General features: G+C 35.8%; 1 protein-coding gene across 1 annotated transcript in view; it reads left to right on the top strand.

Annotated features, from left to right (window-relative positions):
- Nucleotides 1-5,711: 5,711 nt before the first annotated feature.
- SLC28A3 (solute carrier family 28 member 3) overlaps nt 5,712-13,492 on the top strand; it is a 39,068-nt gene continuing 31,287 nt past the window's right edge. Inside the window, exons 1-2 of the mRNA XM_077790353.1 lie at nt 5,712-5,768; nt 13,207-13,311. Coding sequence (XP_077646479.1) covers nt 5,712-5,768; nt 13,207-13,311 — 162 coding nt within the window. The remainder of the gene's footprint in view (nt 5,769-13,206; nt 13,312-13,492) is intronic.

Raw genomic sequence — 13,492 nt, 5'->3', positions numbered from 1 at the left:
TAGTATTGTTTGGATTGCAACAGCAACTAACAAATGCACAACAAGCACTGAAGAAAAAAAAATCAACTTGTCAGATTCTCACCTCACTTTTAAACAAGTAGTAATACTTTATGTCGGTTTATACCAAGTTGTTTTGTTTTAAGCAGGATTCTCTCTGACCTGTACACATATTCACAGACTGAGTGCTAGTTACAAAAATTATTTACTGTGATATTTTGCACTGATAACATAATGTTTTCATGGAGAACCAAATCTTTCAAACAGGACCATCAGTCACTATGCAGATGGTGCAGGACTCCCCACTGCAAAAGTTGCAATGGCATCTTCATTGGATCAGATCAGACTCCTGAATTGTATAATTGAGATAAATTTTTGCAACTCTAGTGATCCTGCTAGATTCTACTCCTATAAGTAGGATAACTACCCTAATAAGGGCATAATAAATTCCTATGGGTTAATTTTAAGTACCTACAAAACATCTAATTACCTTGGCAGTGGACAAAAGACTATTCAACTATTCCTACATATGCTGGAACAGTTTCTAGTCATTATTCAAATTTTCTTATCTATGCACATTTTGGCCCGGAGGAGCTCTCAGGATTACTCAATTCCTCCACCCAGGATATCCATTGGCACATCTCCATTTGCACGTGTAACACCTCTCAACTTGTCTCAGCCCCGTATAGGAGCTGCCAACATAAAGCTGGGAATCCATCACCTGGGGAGATCCAGTGTGAACTAGGCAGTTGATTTGAGACAAAGCAAGCTAGGAATTCAGTGAAGTAATTTGTCACAAAGGAGTCCACTCTCTCACCTGTACATAAACAAGCTGAGAAGTTCCGGTGAAGCACTACGGGTACACCCAGAGGCGTGCCTTTGTATACACAGTCCTTGCAAATGCCAGCTACACTACAAGTAGAAAGAATTTGAATTTCTTCCTTATATCACTATTATAAATTGATTTCCCAACTGGGTTGGTCATTTCAGCCTTTACAAGAAGTGCAACAAGTAATTGTACCTGTAATTCACTTTGCACCTCAGAGGTCTAGTTTTCACAACAGGAATGGTTGGCTGTATTGTTGACTCAGTGTAGCGTTTCATCCCACTGGGATGGGAATTTTGCAGAAAGGTAAAATTAATACAAAGTAAAAATAAACACATGGCCAGGATTCAATTTTTTTTTTTTAACTTTACACAGGTATTTGCCACAAGGTCAAACACAATAGCCCTCAAAGCCCTTGACTTTCCTCTGACAGTCTGAGACTTTCCCCCAGATTCCTTGCTTTTGTTATACATGCACTTCTTTTGCAGTGTTTCCATCCTGTGCAGGGGCAACTTTAGTTCAACTGGGACATATGCAAATGTTTCATTTCTACTGTCACAGAAAAATGAGGAAGTGGAAAAAAAAAAAAAAAAGAAAGAAAGAAGAAAAAAATAAAAAAAAAGAGAAATAAGGAAGATAGTAAGTCTGTTCAAATTCATACTGATTTCAAAAGATCTCAGAAGGAGAGCTGCAAGACAGAGTAAGAGCTGGAGATTTACTGGCCCAGAGTCTATGACTAGGAAGAACCAAAAACTGAACTCAGAACAGAACCTGGGAGTAATGGAATAATGGAGGCAGCACCGGGCCACTCAGCCACCTCATTTACAGTCACTTTGTACAAACATAAATGATTTTTAATAATAGAGATCCAGGGGTTTGTGTCCACATGTCATCAAACTTGACACCATGTTGATTATTTTAAACTGTTTTTATCTGACTGAGAGCTTTTCACTGTCTGCTTTTCCCTTAAAAATGTAAGAGCGGTACCTGAGAATTTGGAGGGGAAATTCCCATTTCATAAAAACAAGTCCCAAAGTCATACTCTCCAAGAAAAGTTTGTGTTGAGGCACAATTTCAAACACATATAAAATTGTGTTTCCTTTCCCCAAGACAGTATTTTCTTCCCTTCACCCTTTATTGTCAAGGTGATGTGGAGGGTTATAGTTTATCTTTGACACTAGTATGAAAATATTTCTAAAAACTGAATAAGCCATACTGCAAGCACCTGAAGCTTGTAGATTATAGAAATTAAGAAAAAACCTTTTTGTCCCATGCTTTTTCAAATATGGAAGGCACCTTTTTCACTCTGAGAAGTCAGAAGACGGATAGGCAGGAGTGGCTAGATAAATGTTAGGATATATAGCAAAATGTAAATCAATCCTCTACTTGCCAACCATTTTTCAATGGTAACCATGGCCTTTTTCATTCACCTTTCCTCTGAGGTGCAGTTTACTTAGGAGATGTATGAAAAATTATTATTTGATTATCTCAATGCTTTTGAAATTTTTAATTGAAATGTTCTTGAAATCACAAAAACTATACATAATTATAGTATATATATAGTATACATAATTAATAGAATCAATTTAAAAAGTGAAATTTTGCATTGTTAAACTTTGTGGGTTTTAACTAAGAAGTTGCTTCTCACAGTTCAACAATGAAAAAAACCCAGAATTACTTTACTCTTTTTTAGATACCTTACTCATTTTTTCATACTCCTGCTAATCTTCTCTGTGAACCTAGCAAATTATTAAGAATCATGTTGCTATATATTTGCCTGCTGTGTGTACAGTAAGCTGTATTTTTATACTACCCAAAAAACCTTTCTGGTTTTCACCAGTCTGTGTGCCAATTTCAAAGCAAATTGAGCATTGCTGTGCCATTACTTGAAGAACAAAGAGGTTCTGAATGCTTACCATGTGACTAGGATTTCATGGCAGAATTATATAGCAGTGGGAAGGTTTCATTTGCTAACAAAATATTTTATTTATTTGACACAGTATTCTGTTTCTTTGCTACTCAGACCTCTAAGCAGAAAGCCACCTGAAAGCCTCTCCTACTAACAAGATTTATTGTTTCCTTCACCTGCATTAGAATGCAAGAAAAAACAATCTGAGGGTGTGGCAACATTCTTCTTCCTTAAAAAAATTCTGGGCAATGAGAGAAACTACCTTTTTCATGTTTGGAGGAAAGGATTCATGAAAATAGTTGTTTATATTCAAACCTTTTAAAAAACCATTAATTTCAAAAGTTTATTAATTTTCTACATTTTGGTCGTAGGTATGATGAAATAACAGCAGTTTGCTGTGTCAGCTCTATATAATATTGTAAAAATACCCAACATGTTAATATTAAATTTTCTTTAGTCTGTATTTGAAAAGTAGTTTCTGCTTTTCCATATTGTTGTTTTAATAAAATAAAATGCTTGTCTTCCCTAGTTTCTCATGCCTGCCAACTGAAAAAGCAGCATTCTTTCAAGAAATTGATAAACTTCTACCATTAATAATGAAGTGAGAAGGACCCAGGAAAATTATTCCTTCAAATGAAAATAATCTTCCTCCATTTATTTTTCACACTAGGAAAAATATAAATCTCATTTACATGTGAAATTCAGTAAGACAATTAGGCCCTTTCATTTGTCTTCTTCTAAATAAGACAAAGAGATTCCAGAGTTTATGCAGAAATAGTGGGATGGAACATAAATTTTCCTATCACTATTCTTTTGAAAAAACACTAAGATTATTGCAAATTTTTTCTCCGCTATTAGTCAGTAGAATTTTGGCAACTCATATTTGTTTCAGCCTATCAATTAATCTCTTTTTGTAAAAACACCCTAAAATTTAAGAATATGAGTCTTTAATGCTTTCTCACAACCAAAGGAATCACGTAAGAGGAAAACAGACATCCACGTTTGTTATCAGTTGAAACGGAGATGAAATATTCCTCAGACACATAACGTGTCTTGCACATAACATGTCTTGATATAAAAAAAAACATACCTTCAAATAAGTCTTTAAACTAACCAGAAACAGGAAGGGTTTGCTGTAAATCAAATATTAAATATAATTCTGACTGATCATGGAAAAAAAAATCAGTGAATTACCTATTTTTTTTTAAATATATGGTCCTCTGTCCACCAATAAATAACAATATTTCATAGTTTTTATAGTGAGTTCAAGATTTTTCTTGGATGTGTTGGTATTTTTTTTTTAAAGATCCTGTCAGTTTTCTAACATAAAATAAAATTTAAAGGACGAAACCACACTGTATTATTCTGAGATTTTTTTAAATGAGAAAAACAGCTTAAAATATTGTCTAATGGGGATGAGGAACTGTCTTGTAACTGTTAGGAGGGTAGAACTTTCTTCCATCCATACAAATGCAGATTACAGATTTTAAAATTGCATAGACTGGATTTGAAAATTATTCATTTCATTGTTTCCTCTACCTTCCTGTGTTAAAAGCATGTTCAAACTTGGAAGGGGGAGAGAAGGAAAAAAGGAAGGAAAAGCAGCTGAGGTATACAGAAATCAGCAGGCAATTGTATAAAAACTTGTTAAAGATATTTGCAGTTATTTCTTGCTGAAGATTATTGTGCAGAGAGTAGTAATTAGTCAGAAAATGTCCTCTATTCACAGGGCAAATACAATTACCAATAAACAAGTTGATTTCAAAACCTGGGTCTCCAAAAATATTCCGAACACTGCAAACCTAAAAATCATTAGAAACCGTGGCACTCCTGACCAAAAAAAAACCCAGCTAGTCCTCCTTTTTGAGAAATAGTTATAATATTTAGAAAGAACATATTGCAACAGTATGATTTATAATACTGTAAAACAGTTGGAAGATTACTCAGAAAGATGCATCATCTTATTTTTCATGTAACTGTTCATTATTTTGAATAATATATTCAGTCATGCCAATCCATTCTGGTTTTATACGTAAAACAGGGCACAGTTTTTTTCTTTTCACAGGGTGAGGCATAACTTACGACATTTTCCATCTTCATGTAAAAAATTATGAATATAGGCAGGTAATAAATTCATAAATATATTTTGCTGTATTTCCAAGAAACAGAACACTGTCATTTTTGCTGTTCTTAATGGCAAAATTTTATTCACACAAATCCTGTCTGACATTGGTGTCTGTAATAGTGCTAGTGTTTTCAGGACTTATACAGAATAAGCTATATACACAAAGTACATAGTAAAATTAAAACATGGGTAAGAAGTCCAACTGAACATCTATTTTCAATACTTGCAAACTGTAAGCCTGAAAAGTGTCATAAAAACTCTTCAGTTAAAGGTGAGTGGACAATCTGTGGACAATCAAAAGACTCTGTGCCATGAAATACAGGATACCAGCTGACAGTGGCTTTACCAGTGCTTGTCAGAGTCTTGAGTGTCATTCACATTCTCGTTTTTTCTCCTGCTGGGTGAAGTCCTCAGCTACTATGAAAAAATAAAGCTACCATAATATCACAAAAATAATGACTTGAGAATACTTGTAAAAAAGGAGAAAAAAATGTATTGGCCTTTCAAAATCTAGACGTGGAAGTTTTCATCCCATGCAAGAGAGGAAAGACAGAAGTCATATAAGTACACACATTTGCCTTTAGGACCACCCAGAGATATACTGTGTAAAATACGTTTCTTGCAGGTATCCTCCAGTCTTGTCTCTGAAGGCCGTTTTCCAAAAGGGGCTGTGCTAGTGGATCGAGAAGGTGGAGTTAAGTGGGAGTAAAAGTAACCTGAGAAGGCCTCCAGCTAGCTTTACTTCAAGTGATACCGGTCCTGTGGATGCATTAACCAGGTCCTGCCCGATTCTCCCCAGTACTGCAAGTAGCTTCCAGCGTTCTAACAGTCACCAAAAACTCCATACCAGGCACATGGAGCTGACGGAGACCAACCGTGACCACTCAGGGGTGCACAATTTGGCCTTCCAGGTAAGCGTGGTTTCCTTTGCTTGCTGGGAAAGAGGAAGGAGTTAAAAACGTTGAACAATGTTGAATTCAGTCCCTGAACAAAGAAAAAGCATTTTCCGCGCTCTGCCTGCAGGTATTTTACAACATTCTACGTGCTGATACCCTGCCAAAGTACACGGCTCTTGTGGAAAAAAAAAGAAAAAAAGCTGAGTACAATTGACTTATTCAGGTGTATGTTCTACTCAGTGGTATACAACTAGCTTTGAAGAGTGTCCTGACTTGGTAATATTTCATAGGCTGGTGGATCTCACAACTGGATCCCATTTGCTCTATCAGTTGCTGGTTCTTCCTGAGGATAGGTCATTTACAGTTCTGTTGAAGAGAAAGTCAGCATTATGCAGCTCACACATAACTCATCAAAGCAATCTATTTCAATAATATGAGAAAAAAATTATAAAGTAATAATGTAATCATAGTGGGGCATATCATTCTTCCATGCACAATTGTAAGCGCAATTTTCTTCTACTCTTGAGAAGAGCACGGACAGAAGGGGCCAACCCAGAAGGTTTTGCATTTTCTAAGCATAAAGTAATATTAACAGCCATTTAAGAAACGCGATTTCGCAAGCGGAAGCACAAACCACTGCAAACAAATAAACACCACCAAAAAAAATCAAAATACCATAAGTATTTAGTTACTGTTTCTTAGTGCCCAGCATCCCTGTGCTTTCACTGGAATTAGAGCAGACACAAACAGAAACTTGCGAACCCGCAGCCGGACTGGCTCACTGTACTTGTTGCTGAAAGTAGAATAGGTCGGGGGGAGAGACGGTGGCTGTGAAATACTCTCAAGTGGGCTATATTAACAAGGCAGATCCTTGCTCTCCTTTGCAGTCTCCGATCCTTACTCTGCCCCTGATCTCAGCTAGCAGGAAGCGGGTAGCTGAGGATATCTGCGGACACTATCCAAATAACACAAAAGGGTCTTCGTAGATGCTAATCATGTGGACTATTACATAACATCAGCGACATTCAACCTCTCTGTGTATTTGTTCATTGCGCTATATGAACAGAGAAGCCCGTCAGGAAATATTTAAGGAACGTAGGCAAGAGAATTAACTCTTAAAACATGATCGCCCGGTGGTTAGGGCTTTCTCTTGAGTAATCAGAGCACCCTCAACTCATCTGTGCTTCGGAGCAAATTGAACTTGAGTCTGTCAGTTCAAGTGAGCGAGATAAGAGGATTTATCCTGTGTTTTCACACAAAATACATGCCTAAATTAGTGCCATGCTCTTCCTAAATATGTGCTTACAAACTCAAAAAGAAGAGGAGCCCCTATCTGGAAACTCTCTTAAATGGCATAAGCTGAAAATCACCTTTTTTCTCAGAGATCTGTGTAACACAGTATAGTAACCCGGATTAACTTTCTGCCTTACGCAGCTAGCTTACTCAGGCAATTTTTATTTACTTTTACACTGTCCTATCTCTGTTTCAATATGTAAGTCGCTCCCTAGAGAAATAAGGCACAGAAGGAGATAGGTAAAATTCTGTATACAAACAAATCACAGTAAAAGTCACTGAAAAGTAAATAATCTAATATTTTCCCACTATTTCTTGTGTTTAAAGATTTTTCTGCACAAATGAACATTTTAATTAATCCAAAATAAATGTGTCTTAGTGTATTAAGCAACAAGTATCTTACCTAAACCACAAAATACAAAAAATGTTCTGGAAAAGGTGTAATTTAAACCATTTTAAGTATCCATGTAGGTACCATTTTAAGTATCCAAAGTACCTTCAGATGCACCTGAACCACTTCATGATTAATGCACAGAGGGATAATGTAAGAGAGGGACAAAGGCAAATTAGGCAATTTGTAAGGTATCTTACGTTAGTAAAACAGCTCTCAGTGTAATACGAAGCAGCGTAAGGCTAACAAGCGATCGATGAAGGCTCATATCAGATCTTTATTAAGTCAAGAATGAGAAGCATTGTGGTTTCTGTTGCAAAGGGACACTAAGAGGATGAAAAAGTTGTAATATAGAGTAGTCTGCTTTTTGATTTGTCACACAGATGGTCAGAGGGTGATAACTATGAGCTCTTCTCAAATTCTCAGTTGCTATTGATATGTAAACACACCTCCATTTGTACTGTGGTAGGATTTTCACTCCATCACCCTTTTCAATGGTAGTTTAGTACACCCTCATTTAACAAATGTTAACTTTCAGATGGGATATGCATCCATGCAGCACGAAGTTATATTGATACCATTAATTGCATTTTTAAAAATGCCTGGTTCTGCAAAATATCAGCTACTTCTTTTGTACGCTATGCAGTTTCCACGTGAGCATAGTTTGAAATCGCAGGTCCTGCATTATTACCTCGTGATAATGCCAGTACCCGGGAGACCCAGAAGCAAATTTCCCCCTTATTAACAGCTCAAAATGGTCTCAAGAGACGATAAACTGCAAACGTACACCTCTGCTGTTTCTCTCTTTGTCTCTCTCTTTTTGATATTAGGAATATCTCAATTACCAACAGCCATTTGGGTGTAATACAATGAGAGAGTTTTTCCTGTAGGTTTTAAGAAAAGACATCGTTTTCTTTACCCATACTGCCAGTCTTCCCTACCATGCTTCTACCCTTCAGTAATAAAGTATTTAACTTAATAAAACCCAATGCAGTTAAGACTTACATGCTAGAGTTACCTGCTTTGCATGCTACCCCACAGGTAGAATCAACAGATTGCTGCACTGTTTCTAATGAGACATTCAGATTGTAAATTTTTTTCTTCTTAAAAATATCATGTAATTTAAGGAACTTAGATCATTATCCTCAGTTGAGAAAATTGTTCCTCCTAAGTGTCTATGTACCAGCATAACAGATTGTGTATCTATAGCTACAATAATGTCATACTTAATGTGTGGAAATGCTACTGTGTCTCTTGCCTTCGAGGTGTTTTAGTCAACCTCATATATGGCACTGCCTGGCTGGAGGACCACTATGCCTGCTCAGAAACTCTATCACTAACAGTAACCCTAAAACTGAGACTGGATTTACTTAGCTTGTCTTTAGCCCTCATTAAAGAGGCAAAATTTTTATCTAATCAGTTCTGATGATTCAGATCTCTGATAACATTAAACATCAAGTCACACTTACTCCATAAGGAATGATAAAAGCTGCATCTTAAAAAGGAACAGTAGGTGGGATGAATAAACTGCCCTACAGTTAAAAGCAACACAGAGGCAAACATAAATACAGCATAAGGGGAGGATAATAGCTAATAAATATTTATTCTTCACTGGCCTCCTATTCCTAGAATTATGATGCATTAAACAACCTGTACCTGTTTCTGTAGCAGACCACAGCATGGTCTTAAGGAGTTAACTTGAGGAAGGATCCCCTTTAAAATTATGACCTTTGCTTACAGTGCAGAGGATATTTGTCTTGACATAATGCATGCATGTATTTCATTCAAACAAGGTTAAAATATATTAAAAAAAAAAATGCAATTTCTGTTTATTGCCATTTTTCACAGTTTCCTAGATACTCTTGTCTGGTGGGTTAATTAAGACTATCGATGTTATTAAGAATTAGTATTTCATAAGCATCACTGTTATGTTTACCCTTGGTAATGAAGGTGGTATTCCACTGCATTATTTAACCAGATTCAGACAGAAAATTATGTAATCCTGCTCCATGTTTTCATAACTTGCTTTCCAAAGCCATATTTTCTTTTTAATTAAAAACTCCTATATTTCAGGATAACAGGCAACTATCCTATCCTGAAAACCTTATTTTTTTAAGGAAAAAACTATGTACTCAGAGGTGGAGGGTCTTATTTACAGTCCTTTTCAAAACACCCCATGAAGAGGTAGCCTGCTAAATTTATATCTGGCAGAACCTTTTTTCTTATATATGAGTTTATACAACTCATTTGCTGTAGTTTAGTGCATGGATAATAAACATTCATCCTTCCTGCCTTGTAGACTGCATTTTATAATTTGACAGGTTGTTATGAGTACTGTAATTATTAATTTAAGTAAATTCTTCCTAAATATTTAAAATGTATTTAAACTCCAGAATCATGGCACTGGCTAACAAAAGATAGTACATGAGGGAAAATGTAGATGAATGGTGTTCAGGATCACTGACTATTTAAGAAAAGCAAGTTTTGAATTGTAAACTGGATGGCTTCATTTCTACTGGGCAAATACAATTAAAAAGAGCATGAAAGCAACAAAATCCGACATTATAACTTGAACAATTTGCTTTTGAAGCATCTGTTTTCCACTGAGTTTCTTGAGTATCCCTATTCTAATCTCCAGCATAATATAAGGACCCACCCTTAAAAAGTTTAAGCAGCTGCCTCGATGCAATGTTGGCTAGCCTATTTTCCTCTTTAACCAGCATGAGCGTAAACACCATTTATCCCAGACTGTCTGCTATTGTTAAAAGCATAATAGAAGTTATTAGACTTTTGCAAAATCCATCCTCCTTCAAAATCAAGGAGGAGATGGCAGGAAAGATCAATGAATGTAGTCCTGCAACACTTCTGGGTCAATTAACAGCTTGTCAAGAGGGAACTAAACAAATATTGAAAGAGCATACAGAGTTGAGATAGCTATGTCCTTGTCATTTAATCAAGTATTTTACAAGAGGGGAATTCCAAGCTTTAAAGTAAAGCAGTTTGTGAAAGCAGAAACACTGCTTCAAAATACTTTTCATATTACAAACATTCAAAATAGATAGACCAATTCTGTAATCCTTTAATTGTGCACTAAAGCAAAAAGAATTTTCCCATCGAAGCTTTTCTGTGAACTTCCTGCTATCTCATGGTCACCTGCAGATGGAGCAGGTTCAGAAGTGACTTTACATGCTGCTGTACTGGCCTGTGTTCATAGCAGGATTGTGCTAATTGTAGTTCTCAGGCTTGGACACCCATTTTCTCCTGCACTGTTTCGTTCTCCAGACATTTACGGGGAGCTGGAAAAGGATACTGAGTAAATGAGGTAGAAGTTTTCTATCTGTGCTGAGTTGCTTACTCAGCAACCAGTAACAGTAGCTGATAAACACAGACTAACATTTTGTTGAGGACTTCCTTCAGTACCTGAGACACTAAGCAGGAAAGGGGAAAAGGCAGTTTTGTCACTTGAATATTTCTGTTCTTATTAGAAATTAAAAATAGGTTTTTTCCTTCAAGCAGTAGGGTTAAGTTATGTGTATTCACCAAACAAAAAAAAAATTCTATAAGGGGAGAATGAAGACACAGTTCTTAAAAAATCAGCTGTGAAATATTTCTCAGCTTAATAGCACTCATTCAAAGCCTGTTCTAGTCAACAGAAATCTTACTAAGCTAAATGTGTTATCAATAATAATTAACCAGTTTCTACTGAATCAGTAATAATCCAGAAATGTGATATGATCAGTTGAAATAGCAACTTTTTAAATTTACAGAGAGGAACACCAATCTATCCATCTGCAGTGTGAGCTACTGAGTTCCAGTAATTGTGTGATGCTCTTACTACTTTTGTTATATTACTCATACATTCATATGTTTTAATTACTCTATAAACGAAACTTTTTATGTAATTATTGCACTTGAGCAGTGGGCTCACCTAAGTGACTTCTAGAGGTGTCTTCCAACATAGATTATTCTTTTCTTGTGTATTTCATAAACAGCAACTTGCATACTTTTTTTTTTCCACACATTTACTGAAAAAGTTCTAGGAGACCTCTGCTTTTTCTTCCTCAGCAACAAGTATGGAAATCTTCAAAGACACCATTCTCAGGAATGTATGTGTATGTGAATTACAGAACTATAGCACTTTGACTTTGCTACACTGTCCTGTGTAATATTTTTAATATATCTCAATGCTACAGTTAATCTCTGTTTCTTGTGTTTTTTTTTTTTTTAATTGTTTGGAGTGTTCAGTAGTTGTGTTTGTTGCTGGCTGCAGGGGCAGCTACAGCAAACCCTGGTATGGTTAGAAGGCAAACAAGTGACAAATTTCTGAAACAGAAATATCTCTCTTAAGAGAAGGAAAATATACTCTTCACCTAGATGTGAGGAAATTGATGTATCAAGACAAGAGCATTTGAATAAACAGCCTCTTGTGACTCCTCTGAGATACAAAAAGTTACAAAACCACTTTGAAACTCATCTTTTGTGAACTTTAGAGGCAAAGTGTTTTTAAGGAAAAATATTACTGAGCATTGTTCTAGTTGCTTCTAAGGCCATGTTTCTGCTTTAAGGCAAAATTCAATTTTTTTCTAGTAGTACTGCCTATTCCTGTCTTTAGAAATTTTTATTAATTTACTATGATTCAGGTTATTTTGTATTGTTCTTGTGGAAGTGATTGTTTAGTTGTAAATACTAATTTACTGAGTCTATTACCATGTAAATAATGAGATACTTCATGCAGTAAAACCCAGTGAAATTACTGTAATATAACTACTGCCATAAGAAACCACTGAAATACAAAACATTCACAACAATTGAAGAGGTAAGTTATCCAAAATTTTGTTTAGGCAGCTTTCTTACAAAATCAAGAACTAGATGTTCTAGGTCTATTAAAAAGAGATATCTTATCCTTCAAAATGTTAAGGAACAAGAAAATTGAGGTTCAGGATTTATTTTTAAAAAATTAGAAATAATTGGGCTGGTAATGGCAGTCTTCATCTCTCTGATAAAAGGTATACCTCAAAGGATTAATGTGGTAAAGCTAACTCTTCTCTTTAAAGATATCCTGAGAGTTTTATTCTAAGATCAATACAAGTACATGCTCACATTTACTCCATATGTGTAAAGAGCATAAATACTGGAGGAAAGGTATGAACAATTGGGGAAGGCCCTAAATAGTCCATTTTGCCCTTGGTGAGAAGACCTGGATTTTTATAAACTTGTTGAACCAGTCCTGAGACAATGAACAGCACAATTCACCATGGGGAACATGTGAGTTTAGTGAAGAAAACAGCAGATTCACATTAGTTGAGCACCATTCATGACCAAGGCACCTTTATGCACTAGTGCAGGGACTCAAATAGCCAAGCTTTGCACACCAAGTTTTGGTGTCCCTTTTGTGGTAAAGTTACACAGAGAATTGTAGAATCATTTAGATAATAAAAGACCTGTAAGATCACTGAGTCCTACCATTAATCTAGCAGCACCATGTCCTCAGAGTGCCACATCTACAGGTTTTTGGAACACTTCAGGTATGGTGAATCTGTCACTTCTCCAGGCAGCCTGTTGCAATGCCTGACCACCCTTTCAGTGAAGAAGTTTTTCCCAATATCTAATGTAAACCTCTCATGGTACAACTTGACCCCATTTCCTGTCACCTATTCACTTTCTTCCATGGTAGCCCAGGCATCAGATTATAACTCAGTCTTACTATACACAAGAGAGGCTTTCAGCTTCTGATTCAATTATATTGAACCATATAATTTCTGGTTCTAGAATTACAGTGATGATTGTGTGGATGATACAAATCTGAAAGGCCTTAGAGACAATTTGCAGAGAATCAAGGATTCACAAAATAAGGAAGCAGTGCATATTAATCAGGTATGTTTTTTCTTTTTTTCTTTCTACCAAATAACCTTATGAAAATTAGTAAACCTCAAAGTTAATATCAACAATGTGTATATCCAAGACAGATATTCTAACAAAATCTGAATATAATTTAAAATGTATAAACAGAGAGGGAAGTATGTTCTATTCTCAAAAAATACATTAAAAAAAAAAA

This window comes from Lonchura striata, chromosome Z (genome assembly GCF_046129695.1).
Source record: "Lonchura striata isolate bLonStr1 chromosome Z, bLonStr1.mat, whole genome shotgun sequence".
Classification (NCBI taxonomy): domain Eukaryota; kingdom Metazoa; phylum Chordata; class Aves; order Passeriformes; family Estrildidae; genus Lonchura; species Lonchura striata.
This window is presented reverse-complemented; position numbering and strand designations above follow the sequence as displayed.